This window comes from Wyeomyia smithii, chromosome 3 (assembly GCF_029784165.1).
Source record: "Wyeomyia smithii strain HCP4-BCI-WySm-NY-G18 chromosome 3, ASM2978416v1, whole genome shotgun sequence".
In the NCBI taxonomy this organism is placed as follows: domain Eukaryota; kingdom Metazoa; phylum Arthropoda; class Insecta; order Diptera; family Culicidae; genus Wyeomyia; species Wyeomyia smithii.
Genome location: NC_073696.1, coordinates 250,690,768 through 250,716,290, shown reverse-complemented (window position 1 = coordinate 250,716,290; position 25,523 = coordinate 250,690,768). Strand labels below are relative to the sequence as shown.

Below are 25,523 nucleotides of genomic sequence, written 5' to 3'. Positions count from 1 at the left end.
TTAATTTTATGCTGATAATGAAAGCTTTTCGGATGTTGTGCTCATGACTGAAGGAAAAGATAATTCAGTACGTTCTGAGACACGGAGATGAAGCCAAATATATATGTTCCAAATTTCTTGAAAGTGTAAATTGATTGAAGGGAAAATATTAACTCTTCAATTAGGTTTTTTTTTTCATCCCGAAAAGGACAATTTGTTGTTTAATTCAATGTTTGATAAGATGCCGATTACATCTTTGCGTTATCACTGGCAGTGCGCATAAAGTATTCCTTGGGGGAAAATAAACACTGAAAAGCTTTCCAGAACGTTCTTTTCATTGGATGCATTTGCTAGTGTGCCTGCTATCGCTTAGATACAGCATTTCACTAAAATGCCACACTGCATCAGCTGGCCCTGCTTATAGACTGTTCCGAAAATTATAAATACATTCTTCTTTCTTGAATAAAACAAAAAATACAGGATTTTTCGGGTCATTTTATTCTGAAATATAGATAGTAAGTGTTTTCTTTCCAGTTTTAATTCAAGTTGGGATTATTTTTCGTAGGATACGCGAGTTCTCTAACTTTTCTCTTAACACTACTCATAAGCTATTGCACAGTGTGTTCTCCGACCATTTTTACCACTTTAAGCCAATCTTTTTTAAATTTTTCAACATTGTCCGCTGGTTTGACATATTTTCTCAGCTTTGCCTTGGTCAAAGCCCAGAAAGTTTCAATAGGGCGAATTTCAGGGCAGTTTGGAGGATTCATCTCCTTTGGGACACATGTGACATTATTTGTTTTATACCACCCTAGTGCATCCTTAGAGTAATGGCAGGAAGCAAGATCGGGCCAAAAGATTGGAGGATTGTTATGCTGTTTAACCATCGGTAACAACCTTTTCTGCAAACACTCTTTCACGTAAATTTTACCATTCATTGTGTCATTCGTAATGAATGGACAAGATATTTTCCCACATTCACAAATGGCCTGCCAAACCATTACCTTCTTGCCGATTTTTTCGGTGTAAATGGCTTCCACTGGTCCAGGAACATCATTTCCCTTCGGTGATATATAAAATTGCGGTCCTGGCAGAGTCTTATAGTCCAGTTTTATGTAGGTTTCGTCATCCATGATAACACACCCCATTTTTTTGGTCAGAAGTTTGTCATAAAGCCTCCAAGCTCTCGGTTTCACAAATTCAGCTTGTTTTGGATTTCGTTTTGGCTGCTTCTGCTTCCGACGGGTCTGCAGACCCATACTTCCCTTGGCACGCATAACGTTACTCGCCGATGGATGCCGCTTGTAGTATTCCTTAACCTTTTTGTCCATTGTGGGATCAACAGGCCCGGGTTTTCTACCACGTCTTGGGGCATCAGTAAATGTGCACTCTTCACAATACTTCCGCAATGCGGTTTGAACTGCTCCGACACTTATACCTTCTTCTCTGGCTATTTTTCTTATAGAAAGACCACTCACGGTGCCCCATTTGTGCACAATTTGCTTTCTTTGCTTGGGAGAAAGGCCACGCATTTCAAAATTTCGCACTAAATGTTAGAAAAAATGACAGCATCTGTTTCTTTTGGATGTAAACAACAAGACGCAGCCAACGTTTGGTTGAATACTGCACGTTATTTGAAATGACGGTTGATCGTAAGTGTATTTATAATTATCGGAACGGTCTATATATAGATGCTGAGACCAACGTCAACGTTGCCACAGCAGTGGACGCTTCCGTTGCCATTGGTATCCGCTGCCCTGCATTACTTGGTCCTGCTATCGATGCTGAGACGCGCTCCGCTATCCGTTGCCGTACCACAGCTGTGGCCTTTATCCGATGCACTGCTACTGCCGCTGTATCCACTGCTGCTGCTAAGGGAGGACTGCTGTTGTGGCAGTCTAGAATTATAATGAGCGGCTTCGGTTGAAACAGACTCTTATATAGGCCAAATAGCACATTTCAAATGGCAAGGTCTATGATTCTGTCGACCGTGCTTGGGAAGCAATCATATAACGACCAATAAGAGGCCGAAGTTTCGTTTTGACAAGGCTTGACTATTTCCAATAGTACAATAGTTTGAAAAATAAAATTACAATTATGTGCATTTGGGAAGAATCTTAGAAGATTTTCCAATCTATTGCTGCAAGAACGAAGAAAATCCATCGAATACTAACCGATTTATTAGCATTTGAAATTGGACATATTTTTCACTTTTTTCGGTTTTAGATTTTCATTTCACATCCCTATGTAGCCGAACTTCCTGAGAGACGTATTCTACTTCAAAAGGTCCTACGTACTGCCATGTTCTTGGAGGCCGCAAAGTCTATTAGTCTTAGGCTATTTTCATTCGTCAGCCGGTGTGCGCTGAATCGTCCAATTATCGGTCTAAATTTTCTAGGAAATTGAGAGATCGGCAGTTCCATGTTCCGAGTTTTCAATCGATAGTCCGTTTTCGTCGCCTGGGTCTTTGCCGATTATTCTGGTTCGAATTTTCTGTTATAGCGTTCGTTGATTCTTGTTTTTCGCGGTGCAGGTCCCGGACACAACCAACCAGGACTTGCACATAACGCTTGTGGGTGCGTCACTTAGAGTGCTTGTGGTGACGTTACATGTCCAGGAAACTTCCTTCCAAGGGAGGAGGCCCGCTCCCCCTATCAGCATGCGACCAATAGTTCCACCGTAGTTGGTTACCTGATCCTCTTACTAGTTACTCACATCCCGGTTGGCACCAACCAGTTGGAGTTCGGTAACTGGTTCGGTAACGGTAACCGGAGGCTAATAGTTCGCATATGGAAACTATATTGCGCCGTTGGTCCAGTCATTCGCCAACCACCCGTCAACCGCGGCAAAGTTGTTGATAGTTATTTTGTCTTCTCGAAAAATAACCAGAACTGGAATGTTCGTTGATTATTTGTTGATGCGAATACTTTCTTTATAGTTGGTATGCCAATACTTCTGAAGCACACTGGTGAATCGCTGCAAGCAAACTGTCAAATTTGTTAACAGAACAAACATTTTTTCGTGCTATTCGATACTACAGGACAACTCAAAAAAGACTATATTTTTCGATTTGCTCAATTCCGGTAGAGTTAAGCAAGAGTCATTTATGAGGCAAACAATCTGAGTTTAGTGTGCGTGACTGAGCTGTCAGAAAGCTCTATGGTAATGACTCATAACTTATGAGGTAACCTTTTTGGTGGCTTTTCAAGCCAGCACGGAGACAACTGTTCAAAAAAATCTTACTATTTTGCATGCAAAGAATGATTTATGATGAAATTGAAACAATTTGTTCCGGTACACTAAAGTCGCTTTTTACGCGGAGGATACGTGCCGCGTAAAAAAAACGGTGTCAATTCCGGAATCCGCGTATAAAAAATCTGCGTAAGTTCCGGAATCCGCGTGAATTCCGGAATCCGAGTAACAAAATTCCGCAATCCGCGTAAGAAAAAAAGTCCGGAATCCGCGTAATTTTTTTACAAAATTATCATTTACAACTTTGCCAAAGAGACCCAATCCAACAAACCGTTTTGACTGAAATATTTTTATTTCCCCATAGAGTGCTTTATTGGAAATAAAAAGTATTTCTACAACCAAAACGGTTTGAATAAAAGCATAATGTCTTCGGCAAAGTTGTCGAAAAAACAAATTTAAAAATATTTTTTTTTTGCAAAATTTTTTTTTTTCTTGATTTCTTCATGATCGAACTGGTTGCATTGTTAAGGTAATCTTTTGTAATTTTTACAAAAAAATAAGATTTTCAAAAAATAAGCTTTTTTAGATAATTATTTTTAATTTTCTTTTAACTTTTTTTCAAAAAAAAAATAGTTATTTTCCAGAGTGTATATTAATACACAAGCTAGCCTTTGCAGTGCAGCTTTGTCATAATAGTTACGCGAAGGAATGAATGTCTGTTCAAAGTTTTTGGAAATGATATGTAGAATCATTTGATCTATTTGTGCATGGATGAAAAATGAATAAAAACTCAACGATTTTTTGAAAAGTTCATGTAAGAGAATCATGGTATATTTTTACTACATGATTGAAAAAATCTCCTACTTTAAACATAGCTGGAAAAATGAAACGGGTATGCTCAAGCGAATTTACATTCTACAATTAACGTAATAGTGATTTTGATGACTTCCTACTCCAAACGATTTCATATTTGCATGAGAAAGCCAGATATTTAGAGATTTTTACTTAATTGGTTAAAAAATACAATTTTTCAATGGATGCCAAGTGTTAGCTAAAGATGGCTTTCGTACTAGGTTCGGAGTAACATCCCTCGAAAATTCAGGTACTAAAGAACTCTAGGCCCATGTTGGATTGCAATCGTAGCCATGAAATTTCATTGAATCAATTGAATGCTTTATTAGTTAACCATTTACAATCAATAAAATAAACCCCTTTCTCACTCTTTCAGTGCTGAAAAACCTTCCGAACTACGCGTGTTGTCCCGCATTCTTACTCTAGATACCCCAAAAAAAAAGAAAAACAGAAAACTTACCGGAATCCTGTAACCAGAGTTGCAGCACCGCCCCTGGTTGGACACATTTCTTTTCACCTCTTCAAAACTGAATCACAACAGCACAACGGATTGTTTGGTAAACGTGTATTAACTATAATCTGGTCTTGAAAATTTTCGCTTTCACTGCGGTAGCGATTTGTATTTGTTGTTTGCAATTTTGTGCATTGCATATCATTAGGAAAATTCGACCTGCACTAAGCTTGAATACCACGGAAAAGCAAAATGAAAGAATGTACAATAATATTTAACGATTCAATTCCCTGTCCTGTCCTGACAGTGTGTTGTAACGGTTGTAACAAAGTGAAAACCCCGGGGGCGTCTAACTACTTCCTTCTCCACTTACCAGCACCAAGATCGGTCGGCGTCATCGGCCCAGCCGAATGGGGTGTAAAACCGGGCTGTTGAGCCATACACTTTTGGCGAACCTCACGAATTTTCAGCTGCAAGCTTTGCTTGTTTGGAAAGATATCGCTGTGCGCCAGCTGGAAGGGGAGTGGTTCAATGAAAGACGCTCTTGAAACTATACGTACTAAGACATACCTGAAAGTTGTTGGTCGCCTGTGACGACGGAAATATGCCATGTTCTTGGAACAGTTGCATCACCAGGTTGCGGCGTTGTTCGAGGATTTTTCGGTGGCCCTTTTCCTCGGCAGAATTGACGGACCGGGTCGATGGGGTTTTCGGTGTGCGCGGCGAGCGGTCGGTGCTGTCTGCTGTCATGTCTACAACCGAGAAGAAACCTTCGTTCAATTAGTGATAGAATGTTGTTGACAATGGCTGGAGTGAGAAGTGGAGCACGAGGTAAGGTATGGTGCTTATGGTTTACCTTTGTACTGGTCCATGTTGAAGTCCGGTCCGAAAAATCTATTGCCAATTATGTAGGAACTGGAGGGGGTGGCCGTGGAGGACAGCGGAGCACTGCTATCCGATGTTAGGGGCGGTGGAGGTGGCGGGTGATGCTGTTGCTGCTGCTGCTGTAGTTGATGTTGCTGCTGCGTTTGCTGGTGATGTTCGTCTTCCAGTGCTGTGAAATATTTTTTTCAATAAAACGTACGATCAAAAGTAGGGCAAAACTTACGCGTTTTAAGCTGATCTTGATGTTTCTGCTGCTGTTGGGATTGTTTTTTACGATAGTTTTGGGTAAACACCCGGGGTGACGATGGCACTGAGATTGCACTGGGCGACTGGCAGTCCTCTGGTTTGAACTGGGGTAATGTTTTAAACTTCTTCTCGAAATCAACCTGGCGGAGTACGCTGTTCATGAAAAAGATAAAAAAATAGATAAAATGTACATATTGTTGAACTTCAATATTTCTTACTTGTCCATATCATCCGGTTTAACTTTCTTGAAGAAATTCTTCGTTTTGGTGGTTGGCGAAATCTGCGGGCTCTGGAAGTCATCCATTGAAGCCGAAGTTGGCGTTGGCAGCGAGGATGGCAGTTGAGACGAGGGTCCGTTGTTGCATTCATCACGACCGTCTCCTCCGATGACGCTGGTTTGATTGGTAGTGTAATTTCCGCCGTTGCTGTTGGTACTGCTGGTGCTCATCTGCCGTCGTTGCAAGGGAGCCCGACCGAGCTGAGCCGGTGTTGGGGCGAGAATGAACTTTTTGCTTTCGGGAGCCTCGAAATCATCGTCAGTCTCATCGGATGCTGCTCCTGCCGGAACGGCTATCTGCTGTTCCGCCAGTTCTGCCGAGGCTAGCAGCGTGCTCGAGGAGCAGGAATTGGGTGTGGCAGGCAGATTTCTGCCACCAGGTGACTCCGGCGGTTCTTGTTTGATGCTCATAAGCTGAGGCGGTTGCTGGTGCTGTTGGTAGCCCTGTGTGGCGGCAGAGATCAAAAGATTCGGTATCTTTCCCTGTATCAAATATTGTACTGGTTGAAGGGTTGCGGTTGTACTTGTCGATATGGCTGGCTTCAACTGCTGTCCCTGCATCATCGCGGATGGGGTTAGTGCGTAAGCGTTTGAAGCTGATAATCCTGGTACTGTGGAATTGGCTGATGAAACAGCGGAAGTGGTCGAGGAAGAGGTATAGGATGGCGCAGAAGAGGAAGCAACTAGCGAGGAAGAAGTGGCTGAGGATAAAGTTGCATTGGCATACAGTTTCGAGCGGTCGTTAAGAGCGTACTGCTGGCTATCGGGAAGGACGAATGCAAACTGGAATCGAGATAGATGGGAAAAATTCCGTGTTAGATAGAAATTGAGATGGTTAGCGCAAGCAGGTATCTGTTTTTTTTTTGCAAGCAAAGCTACAGTTTGAAGCTTAGCATCGAACGTCCCTAGGCTGCTTTAGAAACACACTTTAGAGTATCTGGACCTTAAAAAGCTGGACAGATTGCCATATTCCTGGAGAAACATTTCAAAACGTCCTACCTGATTTGATCGATTTTTTGATCGATCACTTTTATTCAATGACCACAACTTATTAAACATCTTTTATGGCACGTCATTTGCAGTAGTTGATAGCGGAGAGATCACTCTAGCCTTCTAAATGAAAACCAGACTTGGGAGAGTTATTAAAGCTAAATCGTTACCAAAATGAAAAACAATCCGGACAAACGATGAAAGCAGATAGGACCTTTCGAAATGTTTTTCTACATTTGTCTCGACTTTTTTTAATTGGAATGAAATTTCGGTAATATGTTGCTTTTTGAAGAACAAATTAAAAAATTTTCCAAAAAAAAAAAAAAAAAACACTAAAAGAAACAAATTCAGCTAAATCATGTTAAAAAGATTAAATCAAGCCCAGAAAACTGGTAAAGACATACCCATGGATTTTTTAAAGTTTAAATTAGATTCGTCAGATTTTTAAAAAATTTCTATTCTATACCTATCCATCCTTTCTTTTTCGACCTATCCATCATTTCAGAAGCACGTATAAAAGCTATACTAACATTTTCGAGAGAGATCACCAATGGTATCTTTAAATTCCCATCTACTCGATCGATTCTATAGATCTGATATCATATAATGACATTTGTTTTAAAACAGTCGAAGGTGGTTTTCGTATCTTTTTTAAGGTGAAAAAAATGACATAGAAAAAGAATCTTTTGCCCTTATATAAAGGTGAATTTGAACATTAGAAATTGATAAAAAAAACAAAATGGCAGACTACAAAAGTAGTTCAACGTTCCCGGCGTTGTTCGGGATCTAAGGTTTTAAAATTAAAGATCATTTTTAAATCATACCATTTTACAACTTATACTTCTAGCATCACAATAAACAATCTAAGGTTGTTTAACAGAAACTAGAATTTCGGGTTTCAAAATCATGGCAGGACTTGATTTCTGGTTTCTGAGTATCATCCCGATTCCAGAAATAGTATTTAATTCTTCTGGGATGTTTTCCAGAAACCGAAAGTCACCATCTAGGATTTCAAAATGGCGTTTGCGGTTGATTACCGGCTTCTAAACATCATCCTGATTCTGGAAATGTTCGTGTTGGCTGGTATTGCTCAATTTAGCCCGTTTCCAGAAACCGAAAATTACTATCTTGGATCAGAATGGCGGGTGGAGTTGATTCTCGGCAGATAGTGGGAACGTGAACAACCGAAACCGGCTGGCCATTTGAGGTTGTTTTCTAGATACCGGAAGTTACCATTTAGAAATATAAAATGGCGTCTGAAGATAATTACCGACCATTTTGAACGGTAATTGACCATTTTTGGGTGTTTTTTTTTTTAGAAATCGCTAGTCGCCTTCTTAGATTTCAAAATGACATCTGGAGTCGGATTTTGGGCTCTAGCCACATCAATTCTGAAGGTAATAGTATACTGGAATATCCAGAAAACCCGAGATCTGATAACCTAGCCAGAATTAAAGCCAAAACAATTTTTGGTAATCAACATAATCATCATTTCGTTGAGAACAAAAGTGGTACATTCACCTTCGTCGTATAGGACTCACAGAGGATCACCTTTGCACCTGTGGCGAGGGTTACCACGATATTGAACATGTTGATTTGGTCATGCCCGTTATATCGTGAAGCTAGATCGAATTCAGAAAATTCTCTTAAAGCTCGGAATAAGCAACCTAATGTCCCTGTTCGTGATGTCTTAGCAAATTTAGATTTCCCTTATATGCGTCTTCTATATTCCTTTCTTAAATTCATTGATGTTCCTATTTAGTACATCTTTGTTTTCTTTTCAGATTTTATGTGCTCAACGGGTTCAACTAGAATGTGAATGCCCCTGAATTCATTATTTTGGACTCTTAAAGCTGCAAGAATCATATTTTTGAAGATTTTCTAGTTTTAAGTGCTGTGATTTGTTATTTATTTGTGATTGTATTGTTATATATGAAAAGATGAGAGGGTTTTTATGCCTGTTTGAGCAGAAATATTTATTGATTCTACTCAAGCAGGCTTTTCCCTACTCCAACAGAAATTCCGGCCCCGTTATGCTCTCTGCGATTGGGCCTTTATTTTATTAATAATAATTAGAATAAAAAAAAAAAGTGGTACATGTTCAGTCTGAGCATTTTGGATGCATTGCAGCTCGATCTGAGAACATAGAACATCCATGTTTTCGACAAAATAATTCGAGAGGTCAGACTCGATTATCTGGATACTCGATTATCCGGAATTTTAGACTCGATTATCCGGATTTTTTTTTTTATTTTTGGTGCTCGTTTTCAATTTTTTATCCGAAATTTTACCTTTACCATCCCTTCTGGCATATTTGTTACCATTCATGTCCCTTGCGGCATGTTTGGGACATGTTTGAAATAAGTGAAAATCTTATTTATTTTTTTATGCTTCTCAAGAAATCACCCCCTTTCGCCTCAGAAATAATTTCTGGTTACGCCACTGCATCATACGAGTAAAATAATAAAAGTAAATATTTATTCTATGTTCGTTAATCGCAAATTTTAATATTTTTCCTCTGGTTCGATTATCCGAAAAACTCGGTTATCCGGAATGAGAATTTTTTTGATGTTCCGGATAATCGAGTCCGACCTGTACTTTCGGATGATCTGTTGTTTTGGATTTTTTTACCTGTTTCCAGGTTAATTTGTATACTGGGGGAAAATCCAAAAGTTAACATCTTGGTTGTCTTTTGGAGAGTTGATCCGTTTATAACGTGAAATTAGTCGATTTTCGAAAGTAATCCAGGAGCTCCCCGAGTTTTTTTTTAAATTATTTAGGGGGATCAACTATGTACAAGGGAAATGGAACATAATTCAAAGAAATATCGTAAAAACGTCAACTTCCGAAAGTAATTTTAGAGTTTTCCGCTTTTCTTGAAACCACTCATAGGTGAACAATAAAATGAGGTATAAAATGATTTTTTTACCGAAATATGATTTTCGGTGATTAGTAACTAACTCACCGAAAGAACCTTTACCACTTTTGCTCTCAGCGGCCCGTTTAATGGCGTTTGACCATTCTAGTTGAATGCATCTCCGAAACAAAGGAAATAAGATCAACTGCAATACGGAATTTGCATTTATATATAAGTTTAGTCAACGTACTCGACGTGGCTATTACAACTCACATATTCCAATCGTATATTCCATTCTAATCACTCATCAGCCATCTTGACTTTCACGATGGTGTCTGGGGACGGTTCTGGACATCATTCCAGTTCTTAAAAAAACTCATATTGGGTGGTATACGACCGTTTAGAAGCTTTCGCGGGATTTCGAAATTCCGTTTGGAGTTCAACTTCCAGAAATATTGGAGATATTGGCCACATACCATTTTAGGCTATTTCGCAGAAACTAGAAGTCGCCATCTTGGAATTCGAAATAGCTCTTGTAGATAGTTTCTAGGCATCATCCTGTTTCTGGAAATGCCAATATTTGATGCTGTTTGGCCAATTTGAGTTGTTCACCAAGAACCGGAAATCCTTCCATCACGAATTTAAAAATGATGACAGTTGATTTCTGGCCTCTGAAAATCATCGTATTACATTAAATAGACCATCTGTTTTGTATTTTGATCTAGAGGCGAATTAAGCATCAAAAGATTTATTGTTACGCATGTTTTACGTAGTTTTGTGAGCAATATCGCAATTTTTAGTTATCAGATATCACTGACGAAACTACCCATGCAGCATCAATCATTGTAACCTATGAGTCAGCGGAAAAAAATTGACAGCTCTATCAGTCGAACTCTAACCGTGATAGCGAAGCTACTCCGTTCAGAAGTGTGCGCCTTCAAAGAACGGTACCCCGTCGCGTTGAAAACGGACATCGTGCGGCACTTTATGGAAGACGGATACGCCCGTTCCGACATTCAAAACATCTTGGCACTGTTGGACAACAATCAGAGCGTCCAAAGGAAGCCCTGTTCCGGACAGCCGTCGTTGGCGACTAGATGCTCCAAAGGATGCTAAAGTGGGAGACCGAGGAAAAGTAGCTACATCGCTGCGTGCGCTTGGTCGGGAGATTGGTGCAACAGTAAAAAAGTACCTGGCTACATACATGTCAGGAAGTGGCAGTCCCGTCCACTGGTATCATAGCTGCAGGCAATGACGCAGCAGTAGCGGCTAAATAGGATGATTAAGTCCATTTTACCGGCGAAACGCGACGTGGCAGTGGTGATGGACCTATCTCATCCTGGATGGAAACGACTGGCAGGGCACTTCGTATTTTACTTCCCCCCCAAAAGAAGTGAGTTCCGAGGTGAAGTTCATTTCAGACACCAAGCTCCCCAAGAAGGTGCTGCTGTGGCTTGGAATCAGCGAGAAAGGGATGTCAAAGCCGCTCTTCTTTCGCTCCGGACTGACCGCGAACGGGGATATTGATAGTACAAAGTGCATGCCGAATGTTGCGTCGTTCATCAAGAAATACCATAAGGGCGAAAACCCTTCGGCTCACTACTCGAATTGATCATTGGAGGAGATGGAATGGTTGAATATCGATGTGGCACCCAAGTCAGCGAGCCGCCCAATGTTCCTCACCTGCGTCCCATCGAAAACTTCTAGGCAAATCTGAAGAGTAAGATCTACTCCAACAATTTTGTAGCGAAAACTGAAGAGGAATTGATAAATAAAACACGCATGTTTTCGACCGCTGTGATGAATGTTCCGGTTAATTGTCGAAAGACCGCTGGGAAGAGCATAACATTTTTTAGCAAGAAAGCTAACAAAATTACCTTTCATGGTAAATTTATCAAACTTAATTCTGTGTCTTAGTTTTTTGTTATCACCATCCGAAAAAAGTCAATTTTTTAATGCAAACGTTCTGCGGAGTGCTACAAAAAATAGATTACCGGAATCAGGAACCCAAACGTGTCAGCCCCTGTCATGTGTAACGACAGGGATGGATCAGAGATGGCCAGGTGTTTAGTGCCCTGTTGAACGACGAGGAAAACAGAGGGCGTCGAAGGGAGCAGGATGGATATTGAGAATAATAGACAAGCTTTGTATCTACCATCTTTGGACGAGGTAAAGAAAGTAGTGAAAGAGCTGAGGAACTGCGAGGCAACTGGGAAGGACGGCATTCCCACCAAACTCTTCAAAATTGGGAGCGAACAGCTGTATTGTGTCATCTACTGGATCATGTTGAGAGTGTGGTCTGATGAAAAATTGCCCTCGGACTGGGTGGAAGGTCTCATATGCCCGATCTACAAAAAAGGTCACAACCTGGACTGTAGTAATTATCGAGGCATAACTCTGCTCAATACCGCATTCAAAATTGTCTTCATTCTGTTTCATAGACTGAGGCCGTTCAAGCAAACCTTTGTTGGAAAATACCAATGCGGTTTTCGAGGGGGACGCTCCACTATGGACCAATTATCTATTCAACTTGCAGACTCACCATCTTCGCATATTGTTTATAGACTTTAGGGCAGCGTTTGTTTTATTTGAGAGCTATGAGTTATGACGTATTATGTTCGAATATTTGATGATTCCACATCAGGCGTGCAGAGAAGTGGTATCTTCATTACGAAGCCTCACATGCTCCTAAGTTTCGCGGGCGGTGTTACATCATTGATATTAACCGTCGAGCGTCTTTGGGTCTCTCTAATGGAAATCTGCGGGAATATAACTTGTCATAAGTTCTGCCAAGACGATGTACATGGTGGCTGGTAGAGAGCGTGATAGTTCGACGGATGTTGGTGTTGCGGTGGTGATAGAATGAAGTAGGAATTATGATGATCATTCCAGATTAACAATCCCGCAGCCTGCAACCTCGTACAAAACTTGTACACTTTAAAACACTAATTCTCCTGTTGGCCCTCCCTGCATGAAGCATGGAAAAGGCTAATCGGCGAGCTCTTGGTGTTTTAGTGAAGCGGATAAAACACGCTAGGCTTTATTGGGCTGGACACGTAGCTAGAATGCCTGAGGAATGACCAGCAAAGGCTATATTTAGGAGGAATTTCGATAGAGGCCGTCGAGTTAGGTCGTTGGGTAAACCCCGCACTCGTTGGTTGTATGCTGTCGACGAGGATGCCCGCGTAATATGTGTTAGAGGCGACTGGAGGGTAGCAGGCCAAGACCGAATTACATGACGACGTATTCCGAAATCGGAGCTGGATCGATAATCGGTAAATATTGTAAAAAAAATAATCAAATGTTACTGCTTCTTATTAATTAAAACAAGACGTAAACCTTTGCATCATTCAAAAAAATGATTTTTTTTTGAAGCCACAGAAAATTTCCTGAACCAGTTCCTTTGACACCATTTTGTTCCATGTTTGAGAATTTTCGTTGTAGTTTCGAAAAAAATCTCATATGAAAGTAGGTAATATGTTTGATAGGAAACGGAATGTTGAGTATATCAGCAAAAGCTCATTCTAATAATGTCAAAACAGACCAATTTACTATTTAAGCTGGCAATGTTCTCGTTAAAAGTCACTGGTCAGCTCAACTAACTAAAATAACTTTTTTTCCCTAAGACGAAGCCTACCGTGTGGTCGAAGCTTTCCAACCGTTTGGACCACCTAAATTTTGTTACTCACCTGTGAGTTGTTCGCGTTGACTGCCAGCATAAATTTTTGCCGTCCGGCCGCAGCGGCTAGCAGCTGGTTGGGCGTTAGTATAGCAGTTGTTCCGCCATTTTCGCCGGAGCCAAACTGATGTTGTTGTTGCTGTTGGTGATGATGATGTTGTTGTTGCTGCTGCTGTTGAAGGTGATGCTGTAGGCCTAATGCCGATGGCGATGGCAAAACTGTTGAAGTTGTTGGATTAATCATTATAATTGATTGCTTGATATGGTTGAGGTTGTTGTTGGGTTTGCTGTTAGTGTTGGTAGTACTAGAGCTAGTGGTAGTAGTAGTAGTGGTAGTAGAAGTAGTAGAAGTTGCTGTTGTGGTTAGGAAGTTGGAACAAATATTATTGATTAAGGGGGTCGTGGAAACAGTGGGAGTAACTCCGGAAACCGCTCCGTTGCTGGTGGTTAACAGAAGTTTCTTAGCGATGGCCGGTTGCGTTTGGTCTTTAGGTTCGCTGTTTTCGATGCGCGTGCTGCTAGACTGCAGAAGTTCGTTGAGGGATGCCGGAGTTAGGACGATTATTCCTGTTGGTGTACCACTGGTGCTTGTACCAGTTCCAGCTGCCATCGGAGCGGCTATCAATGCGGAACGTGGTTCTCGTCGCTCGATAAGAATCGTCTCGTAAACGACGCTGGATGTGCCGTTCTCCTTGTCCAGTTTGATTTTCCCGATCAGAGATTTTGGCTGTTGCATCTGTTGTTGCGATTGCGCTTTTTGGCCACTGTTGGCTGTCCGTAAAATTGCACTGCTCGGGCTAAAGATAACCATGTTGCCAGCGCTAGCGGTGCTATTAGTGCTAGTGCTGTTCAGCACACTGTTGGCTATGCTAGCTGCTGTTACGGTTACGACATTCACAACATTCAATGGCTTACTGTTGACTGTGGTGGTAGTGGTGGTGTTTGCATGATGAACAATGGCATTACTGGTACTATTGATACTGTTATTGCTATCGTTATTTACAACATGAACAACATTGGTAGTAGTACTAGCGGGAAACTTAGCAGTGGTAGTAGTAGAAGTAGTAGTAGTAGTAGTAGCACATGTAGTAGTAGTAGTAGCATTATCGTTATCGACATTGTTAGTTTGGATGCAGAGTGTTTTGGATGATGAAAGCTCATGATCTGAATGATGGTTAACATCTAGATGAGTAGTTATTGGAGGATGGTGAGCGATATCATTTATATTATTACTATTATTATTATTATTATTATTATTACGATTAGTGGTGTTGGTGGTAGTGATAACATCCATTAGTATTTTACCTTGTTTCATGCTCATCAGTATGGTGTTACTGGTATGGTTAGCGTTAGCACTGCTAGTACTCGTTTTGGTAGCATTGTTGTTAGTAGGATTACCATTAACATTCGAACTGATGGTATAGCAAATGGGATTTAAACTGATCGATTTACATTTATTGTCTGCCGAAACGAGCTGCTGTTGCTGTTGTTGCTGCAGTTCTTTAATCGAGGCGGTTGAAAAGTTGAAAATTTCCCCGTTCGCAGCTTTGTTCATGTTGTTATTGTTATTGCACAAAACGTCCGCAGGCTCGGTTTTGATGGTAGTCGGAGTTGAGACCGTCTGGTATTGGTCCTGTTGCTTCGCGATAGTCTTCGGACTCTGAGGCATTGTTTTAAAAGCTCCACCTAGGATGAAATAAAAAAATCCAATCACTGAGTATCCTCTATTGCGAATCTCTTTCGAAAGATCTTACCAGTGGGTTGAAACGGCGACACACCGACCGGGTTTTTCGGACTACCGTACGAGTAGCTAAGAGGTTGATGATGGTAACCATGGTGTAACATACCACCGGGACCACCAGCTGGAGATTCGCAGTGCACCGTACTGATCGGACCCACCACCCCGGATTGGTGCGAAACTGGTGGTGGCAGCAACGCTGCCTTTATCGGTTTGGGCTTGCACGTTAGTGGATCCGACGGGGTTGTTGGAGCCGAGCTACTACTACTACTATTGTTGTTGTTACCACAGCCGGCCGCAATCGGTGCCGTCGCCGTTTTCGAGTAATCGGTCGGAACGGTTTGGTTACCGTCGTTCGAGTGCAGGGACGGTGCCATCGAATTTGAAACCTGAAAGAAACGGACATTGCATATCAATTTTTTTTTCTGTAGATGGAAATCTAAAATGCCTATGATTCATTTTACTCTCAATCAAAGAACATTTAAAAAGATGCAAGAGAGATGTTTTAAAAGTATACAAGGTTTTTAAAGTGATATAATATGAATAGATTAAAAATAAAATGCTACCGTTTCAAAATGTCTTTGGTGTGACATTTTGAATACGCCTAACTAAAACCTGTCTGGTATCATTCACTCTGCTTATCTGCTTTATCGAAGAAATATATTTTAAATTGCAGAAGAAAATCAGTTTTCTAGGGATTTTTTGAACAAACAGCATAACATTTCGGCACTTACCTTTTGCCTTTTATGGTACTCATTTTCGTCACCGACCGTGACGTTCTGGTTGCCACAATTTCCATCGTCCACGTCCGAATCGCTCACCTTTTCGGCACACTTGAGATCAATTTCGACCGTCTCGGCAATGGGCTGCAACCCGGCGGAATCCTCCGCGATGACCATCTGATGATCGTCGTCGGATGCTGCTCCGTCGTCGCCTTGCTCCATCTTTTCCACACCGTTATCGTCCGCTGTAAGAGCACCGCTACGGTTGGCATCGGTTGCATCCTCAGGATGAACGATGTTGTAAGGGGCAATGGTTGTCGGAATGATATCATTTTGGTTACTGGGACCAGGCTCCATTGGAGTGGTCGGACTTTTTTCGTCGAACGAATCATTTCCATCGAAGGAATCCATCCGACCACGACCGTCCTTAGTCGATGAGGATGATTTGCGACGGTCCTTCGAGCACCACTTCCATTCGGGGTGCGCCTTGAAGTGGGCCTCCTTTACCTCGCTGGCTAGTTCGTGATATTTTGTTTTCTCTTCCGGCTTGAGAGCGTACCACCATTCGCCCAAAATTTTGCTGACAGTTCGATTATCCTGATTAGGATGCTTCTGGTGTACCAGAGCGCGATGTCTTTTCGAGAAGATCATAAACGCGTTCATTGGACGACGAATTTTCGGATCTTTCTTGTTGAGTGGACTCTGCGGTTCCTTAGCCACCGTTGGGGGTCCTCCAGCACTACTGTTGGCTGCCTGCAGCGCGGCACTGCAGGACTGTGTGCGTCGCTTGACTAGCGAATCATTTTCCGCTTTACTGTTTGCTACTCCACTTGCCTGGGGCTGATTCGGGAACGGACCAGACGCACCGGCATTCGTGTCCATTTCGCGATGTAGGTGATTACCAACGCTCCCAGCACCGATATTGCTTTGATAGTTGTCTCTCCCGGCCAGTTGACTGTTATTGTTAGTATTGTTGTAGGTAGTTTTCACGGGCTCTGCTTCAAAAACATCATCATCTCCCTGATCGTCGTCGCAATCATCGTCGACAGCCGGCTCCGACGGGGGTGGAGTGCATATTTTGACCGTCGGCGATGCAATCATCGTGGCCGTTGGCTGCTGGGCTGGGGAATAGCCCGACTGCTGCTGATGGTGGTGGACGAACGTTTTCGAGGCCGGAGCTTGGATTATCGGAAGTAATGTATGCCATTGAAAGATGGAACCCGTGCTAATGCCGTTTTTTGGCACGGTCACTGGTTGATGTAGCTGCTGCTGCTGCTGTGGGATTGCCGCCAGATGTGGCTGTTGTTGGACGATCGTTTGTTGGATCTGGATCGTTTGCTGGGGCTGAATGAGTTGACCGCCAGCCGTGGCCTGTAATCGTGATAAATGCTGTGCCTGTTGCTGCTGCGGATGAGGCCCACTTTGTTGGGCCGGATCTACTATTACCTGCTGTTGGCTTGGAAAGGAAGAATATAGTCCCGGGTGTTGGGAACCGTGGGACGACGCTGGCGATATCCGAATCACGCTGGTAGCGTGACCAGTAGGGGGAAGCGAAACGATCGGCTGCTGCTGGGGTGGAGGCTGAGCAGGTCTCAGCAGCTCGGGCCGTATTAGAGGTGGTTGCTGTTGGCCAAGCCCTCCACCACCACCGGGGACACCGAGTAAACCGGTGGGGTTCATTCCATGACCGCCACCTGGTGGTCCTCCGGTTCCACCCAGCCCTCCACCTCCGTACATAATCGGACTAGGAGTGTTGGTTTTGAACTTACTGTGATGATCGGAGGAGGACGGCGCCGGACTGCCGATGGGCATGAACACATTCTGACGGTTGCCGATCGTAACCGGTGACTGAGTTGTGCTGGCCAACGGCGACGATGCGTGACCCGTTGGTGACGAGAAAGAATTGCACGGTGTGGCTGACCGGGAACTGCTCAGGGACACTGAAATGATAGCGAAAAGAGAAAAAAAAAAATGATGAGTGTTTGAGTAATTAAGTTTAGTATAGCTTGAGATCAGATTGCATCACACTGAAATACTCATATACTAATACCAACGTTGAAAACTTTAACTTAAACTTAAAATTCTGACCTGCCAGTAGCAACATATTAAAATTATGATTAATCGTGGCACACTCATCAGCAGACATTATTCGTTCGTATTTCATTATTAGTTATTTTCAAAGTTCGCCATTTGTATGATCATCGCTTCAGAACTACTCGTTTTCGCAACTTTATTCATCGCCAAGCACATTTCTATTGATTGTCGTCCAATGTTACTTACACAACCGCAACACACACATCGATAATCCTATTTTGCACAATTAATTCAAGGCTTCAATAGCACAGTGATGCTCTCTCTTACAGCAGTACTGATAAAAATTGATTTTTTTGAAGTTTTGTACAACGATATTACTTACTCAAACATTTGACGTATAGTTCAGCTCCCGTTTGAAGATCGCAAAAATTCATATTCAAATAGTTCATGGTGAAAATTTTGATGTGACTTCTATGTTCAATTCAAATATCAACAATGGTGGATATTCACTGGGAAAAAAATTCTAAATCACTTCATTGTTGCTATTGCTATGAAAATTGTACTAATAACTAAACTATGCTGCACTTAGATAAAGTTCAGTGTGAAATAATTGTAAACTCAATTTAGTGTGGAAAATAAATCGCAAAATTTTGTTCGTTTACAAGGACCGAAAGTATCCATTTAATCTCAACGGAATTCTGTTTGTGAATAACGGTATTCTCGACGTCGAAGCCTAGTATACGGTATAGGTAGTAGTAATCCCTTGCTGTTATCCATTGTCATTGCTCCCGGTGGAGACGACGACGACGACGGCGTCGTTGTTCGGTTCGGGTTCGCATTCGCCTTGTCTACACGCATGGTGTACGTTTGTGTGTGCCTGTATGCGTGTATGCGGCGTTATTTGTTTAATGAACGACTGAATCGGGTTTTCCTAAAATTCTTTGGCAGGTAGACTATAGATTTTACCACACGACGCCGGCTACCGTCAATCGAATTGAGGTGGATAATCCATACCTTTAGGAAAGCTAAACAGAAGCTGACCAGGTGGATTAGTATGATAGCCATTACGGCAAGACTGCCCTATATGAGTTTTTATCGGGTTTCAATTAGGTGCGGAAGTAGCTTATTGGTACATTTTACAATTTTGAATATTTTATACCATTCCTTGCGAAACGAATACATGCCCATTAGGTATAATTTCAAACAAATGTATTAGTCGATTTTCACTTTTTAATTCCCCGAATTCGGTGACCCCACAAATACCGCCTTCGGCGCTTCTTTTTGTTAGGTTTGATGTAGGCAGTTGCATTGATCACACATTATCGAGTGACACTGAATAATTATTGGGATAGTATCTGAGTTGTTGGGCAATGATTTGATATCAAAAAACGCACACCCGGGGTGGAGCCCATGAGAATATTTTCGTGTCATCTTTAGAAAATAATTTTATCAATTACAATGCGTTTCATAGTTAAGAGGTGACACCCAAAAAATTAAATACAGTCATATCTCGATATAAGGCAACCTCGGTATAATGCAACTTCGCTATAACGTAACTCGATATAACGTCCTTCTACCTCGATATAACGGAACTTTTTAAAATGTATTGAAATCGAAAATAAATGATACAGCAACTGTTTTTGGGCTATAAATTGCTTCAAAAAATGTTTGTAGTAAGTTTTGAAACCAATGAAACCAATGCGAAAATTGTCCAAAATGGGCATAAGGAAGGTTAAAAAATACTAACAGGTGATGGGAAATAGGTTTTCACGCATCTTTCAGTAACAATTCACAGTCTTGCATCAATTAAAAAAAAAATTTTTTTTTGCTTGTTAAAATTTTTCTCTAAATGGGTATAAGAAAGGTTTAAAAATACTGATAGGTGAAGGGAAATAGGTTTTCGCGCATCTGTGAGTAACCACCAACAGTCTTGCATCAATTGAAAAAAAAAATTCTGCTTGTTGAAAATTGTACTAAATGGGCATAGAAATGGTTTAAAGATACTTCTAGGTGATGGGAAATAAGTTATCACGCACCTTGGAGTAACTTCTTGTATCAATTGAAAAAAAATTTTTGTTTTTGCTTCTAAAAATATTTTTAAATGGGCATAAGAAAGGTTTAAAAATACTGATAGGTTATGGAAATAGGTTTTCGCGCATCTTTGAGTAACCATTAACATTCTTGCATAAATGGATTTTTGTTTTTTGCTTCGGTATAACGTAACGAAAATAAAAATAAAGTTGCCTTATATCGAGGTATGACTGTACAGCCAGGTTTTTTTTACACAGGTCCCTTTTTGCAATAACTCAAAAACGGTACAAGATATCGACTTTATTCCAATCATGTTTTTCGTGTCAGGACAAAAGTAATCATATATCTTTTTTCAAAAAGAAAAATCACATTTTTTGGTTTAAATATTGAAAATTCATAATATTGCATTTGGCCATAAGACTGGTCACTATCATATCCAACGAAAGTTCAAACGCTTTGCGACGATTTTTTACGTTATTTTTTCTCAATTTAGTCGTTTTTTACGCAATTCCATACAAATTAAGAATGTAGCCCCCACGTGAAAAACCTGACTGTATATATATTTTTTCCTATAAGTTGCAAGATAAATTTCCTGCCACCTAGGGGTCTAGAGGTGACGCCCGAATCTTTCGCCCCGGGTTTCATCCAGTCACACTATTCCACTGCTTTGCGATAACATTTATCAAAGCTCAAAGTCATTTTAAATTTTAAAAAACAAAAACAAATTACCATGTCAGTTTTGTGTTGAAATGTAATTTAAAAAAATTAATTCCCAAAACCTTCGTAAACTTTGAAAAGGGGGTAAACTACAGACAAATTAAACGACAACAGAATTAACCATTCACTATACAGGAAAACATTCAAAGGAAAATTCAATAACAAATGAGAAGCATATGTTATATAACACTGTGCAACAAATGCAAAAAATATGTAAAAACCGATTTACAATGTTCTATCAGATTTGGAAAGGGGTAAGATAGAGCTTTCAAAATATATACACGCTCGTACTAATTTCATCAAAACAAGTTGAGTTATTTGGGTTTAAATTTAATTTTTTGTACTTTCCCACGCAACTTTTCAACTGAATATGAAATTTTCCCCTTTTTTTGTAAGGAAAGTATTAAAAATTTACTGGCAATTCGAAAGTATATTCAATAAAGAATCAAAAAAGGCCAATTTTTGTGTTAAGTGAGTTATACCTTTTCAAGATTTTAAGATTTTTTGAAGAAAACAGAACAGAAAAATGCAAGAACATCTGGTATGAGCTAGTGTTATAGCTCTATTCGAGTGTTACTTGCGCTATTACTTGAAGTTTCTTCAAATTCCCCTAAATACCACACACGCGACTAAATGTACGTTTCAAATTTTACAGTAATCGTAGCTCATTTATTACAAACATGTATGAAAAAAAGCGAATAAGTTGGAAAACCTCAGAAAAAAACAAAAACTATCTTATTTATTTAAATTGGATAGACTCATCTTTATGTTTAGAAAGCTCTATTTTCCACCTTTCTTTCACCGGTTGAAGAATGACTGAGATAAAAATTTAAAAAAAAATGTACTAAGGTCCAAACACGGGGTTATGACCATAACTTCAAATATATGGGATATTTGAAAAACCTTAAGTAATAGCGCAAATAAGACTCGACCAGAGCTACAACCTACACTAATTTACATCAAAAGTTCTTTTATTCTTTTTCCAATTGTAGCACCATGAAATAGTTATGCGATCGAACTCAAAAATACCGTTCTCATTCAAAAATGTACAACTTAGCCTAATATCAACCAATCTTAACAAAACTACCTCTATTTGATTCATTTTTGAATACACTCTCAAAATGTCAGTGGATTCGTAATTCTTTCTTACAATAATAAGAAGCAAATTTCATATTAAGTTATAAAATTGCGTGAGAGAGTACGAAAAATTAAAAGCTTAAACTCAAATAACACAACATGTTTTAGTGAAATTTGACAAACGTGTATACATTTTGAAAGCTTTATATTTCCCCTTTCCAAAACTGCTTGAACATTGAAAATCGGTTGAGAAACCACCGAGTTAAAAAAATGTATGTGCTGGGGTCCAAAAAACAGTATTCTAACCACATACTATTTTTAAACAAATATAAAAAATAGAATAAAAAGTATACAAAATGCTAACAAGGAAACAAGACAACAAATGAAGATGGTAAAATGTCAAAAGCAATTGAAAAAGCACAAAAAACATGCCAAGAGATAACCAAAAAAAATATAACCCAAAAGTTTGGGAAACAATGAAAATGTATTTTTTTGCTAATTAGATAAACTTCCTTATCCATTTAGTATTTTAGTATACTTTATATCTTTTTCAAATATTAAATCTGTGTACAAAATTCGAACAATTGGCCGCGAAGTACAGTCATACCAGTATTATGGGCCAGCTAAGCATAATTGAGTTTTTATATTAACGATAAAAAATCAAAAAAATAAGATTAAACCTTCCCTTTTCTACTAACTTGTGCTAAATACATTGAAGTTTGATGTTGAAAATATATTTTCGTTCTTACACAACTTATTTGATCAAAAATTCACAAAATGTTATGCTTATGTTATGCTTCCGATTCCCACTATTATGGGCCACTTTTTGACTCTCCCAGTATTATGGGCCAATGCTCCCAGTATTAAGAGCCAGACGAATGTTTTTTTGTTTTGAAGACAGAGACATTGTTTTAAAGAGAAATTCCGACAGTGAGGTTAACATCGAGAGGCAGGTTAGACTATCAGAAAGACATTGAATAAATGTCGATAACACATTATTGTAATATTTTGCTCAGCCTTTTTTCAAAGTTTGTTTTTCTCATGTTTTGAATACTCATATGTTTTGACAATATCTCCCAGACTGTCTGGAGGTACGGCGCTGACCTAAGAAGCCAGTCGTCGTGAGTTCGAGTCGGCTCGGGAAAGACTGTAAGTGTCAGTAGGATCGTAGCGCGCTATCCTCGCAATTGTCCTGTACACTAAAACAGTTGGCTGCGAAGTCTGTGTATAAATAAATCAGATCGAGTTCTGAATCGTAGCACCAAGGCTTTGCTTTGCTTTTCTATGTTTTGACAATAGGGATATTATAACTCCGTCGGAAAGAGCACAGCAATCTAAGCCGGAAGGCAGGAGTTCGATTACCGACACAGTCACCTGTCACCTGAAATTCGGTCGGCTGCCTTAGAGCATAAGCGTAATTGATAACTGTAAAAATGCGGGCTGAACGATCAGCGAGTACTTATAAAACCAATAAGAAGCCTAAATTTCCAAACTGGGTACAGCAACCAAAGTTTAGAAATCACTGTTTTGCAGGGTTGATATTGACTTTAAAGCAAGATCATTAAAATTCAGGATAAACGAAAGTTAGTGCCAGTTTCTTCACTAATTAAAATGCCGATAAATAAATATATTCAAAAGTTATGCTCAGTAGTGCGCTAAACTTCAATTTGACTATCAAAAATCATTAATATGCGTTAAAAACTAATACAAAATATAGCCTAGCCGATATTACTGGGTGACCCATAATACCGGGAAAACCAAATTTCGTGTCCAGTATTATGGGCCAATATTTAGCAGCGTATAAAAATAGTGAAAATGCGAAATCCAGAGCGGATACTTCATAATTCGATAAATACATAGTAATTATTTATAGTTTCTTTTATTTTGATGAAAATAACGATATTTTACACGAACTGTAGCCTTATTTTCCACGACTGACTTTTTGCGACTGTGGTGAAAACAACAACAAATTATCAGCTGACATTTATTTGAAAAAAATTGAGTTTAGCTCATTAGTGCAGGGGTTTCGCACAAAACGCATATAGATAAATGTTGTTCACGTCCATCAAACTTCAATTTGACTACTAAATGTTATTGACATACGTTAAAAACCAATACAAACGGCAGACTGGCCCATAATACTGGGATGACTGTATGTGTATAACAAAAATATCAGGGCCAGCATGCTCATTACACAGATTAAGGTTTAATTCTTGGGTTTCCGAACACGTCAAAACTTTAGAACATTTCGGATAATATTTGTAGGTTATTCCTAAAATTTTATATAAAGAGAAGAGACTTGCTTTTTTGAAGAGGATTAGTTATAGTAGACTTAAGAAGGCTTATTCCCTACTTCAACAGCCATTTTGGCTTTGTTACGCTTTTGCAAACGGGAACTTTCCATTGTTTAAAACGAAACAAAAAACATCAAAAATGTCTAAGGTAAGAAAAAAAAAACATTATAAGATTTTTCAAACTAAATTTTCTATTTTTAACAACGGCTTTTACCCGTTAACATTCAAGTTCATTAAGCAGACAATGTGTGCAACAGGGAAAGCGAAAAATAAGCGAACTGGAAATATGATACAGATTTGAGAAACATACCGCATCCCGATGGGATTTGAACCCGCAATCTCCCTGTCCCCGAATGGTGTTTTGACCAATTGAACTACGAGGGACGGTTGTACTGTTCCACAATCTATATGCGTATCACGTTCTACTGCCGACTTATTCTATTGCTCATCCCAACTACACACACGGCTGTGCAAGCGTTATTAATACGACTGAAAGGAATGTGATACGCATATAGATTGTGGAACAGTACCACCGTCCCCCGTAGTTTAATTGGTCAAAACACCATGCCGGAGACAGGGAGATTGCGGGTTCATGTTCCGTCGGGATGCAGTATATTTTTCCAAATCTGTATCACATTTCCAGTTCGCTTATTTTCCGCTTTCTCTGCTGCACACATTGTCTGCTTAATGAACATTATAAGATCTTGAACCCAAACAATTGATAAAAGTGGCTAAAATAATTATAAGAACTAGAAAAATAATAGGTAATATGTAAAACAAATAGTACAAAACAAGTAAATGGAGGAAATTCTGTCAAAACCAAAACCAATTAAAATGAACTTTATAATGATTTAGCAGGAAAAATGTTGATACTTAATTGCCTATCTGACATGTTGTACTTAATGTATCACACAGATGGACCAATTAGTCGGTTTATTTAACTCAGACTGACAGAAACGAATCATTATCTGACCATAGAGCAGTGCAATTGAAATAAGAATGAGAATCTTGGAAAAATAGTTGCTATTTTCTGACAACTCACCAACCTACATTAAAAAAATTGTATCTTAACCTTCCGTTACACGCGCTGTTGTATTTTTCACAAAATTCGGTGTTATTACACTGTGTGAAGATAAGAGTTCAGTTTCAGTCTGCACACTTCCCAAATGTTACTGGAGTTCCACAAGGCAGCAATCTTGTATCGTTACTATTCATGTTGTTTTATATCAATGATATCCCTTTACTACCCTTAGATGGTTGCCGTAAATTGTACGTCGATGACAGTGAACATTTTAAGGTTGTGAAAAATACATTGGACTGCATCGATCTTCAGCGGCTAGAGGATATTTTCAGACAATGCTGTTCCAAAATTTTTTTTTCCCTAAGCATTTAGAGATGCGGTATCAGCTTCTTCTATCGGACAAAGACGCCAATTTTGTTTGAATATATTACTTTCGGTCAGCTTCTATCAAGAGTGACACAAATTCGATATTTTTTTCCAT

General features: G+C 39.8%; 1 protein-coding gene across 12 annotated transcripts in view; it reads right to left on the bottom strand.

Moving 5' to 3' along the window:
* Window positions 1–25,523, bottom strand: part of LOC129727800 (putative transcription factor capicua) — a 109,450-nt gene that overhangs the window by 6,029 nt on the left and 77,898 nt on the right. For 9 of the 12 annotated variants that reach the window (XM_055685984.1, XM_055685985.1, XM_055685993.1 and 6 more), the window contains 9 exons: window positions 15,881–17,808; window positions 15,163–15,535; window positions 14,714–15,094; window positions 13,419–13,627; window positions 5,824–6,665; window positions 5,583–5,758; window positions 5,331–5,528; window positions 5,045–5,244; window positions 4,848–4,986 (listed from right to left, as the gene is read on the bottom strand). In XM_055685984.1, the coding sequence (XP_055541959.1) occupies window positions 4,848–4,986; window positions 5,045–5,244; window positions 5,331–5,528; window positions 5,583–5,758; window positions 5,824–6,665; window positions 13,419–13,627; window positions 14,714–15,094; window positions 15,163–15,535; window positions 15,881–17,808 (4,446 nt within the window). The remainder of the gene's footprint in view (window positions 1–4,847; window positions 4,987–5,044; window positions 5,245–5,330; window positions 5,529–5,582; window positions 5,759–5,823; window positions 6,666–13,418; window positions 13,628–14,713; window positions 15,095–15,162; window positions 15,536–15,880; window positions 17,809–25,523) is intronic. The other 3 variants (XM_055685996.1, XM_055685994.1, XM_055685995.1) reach the window with 3 other exon arrangements.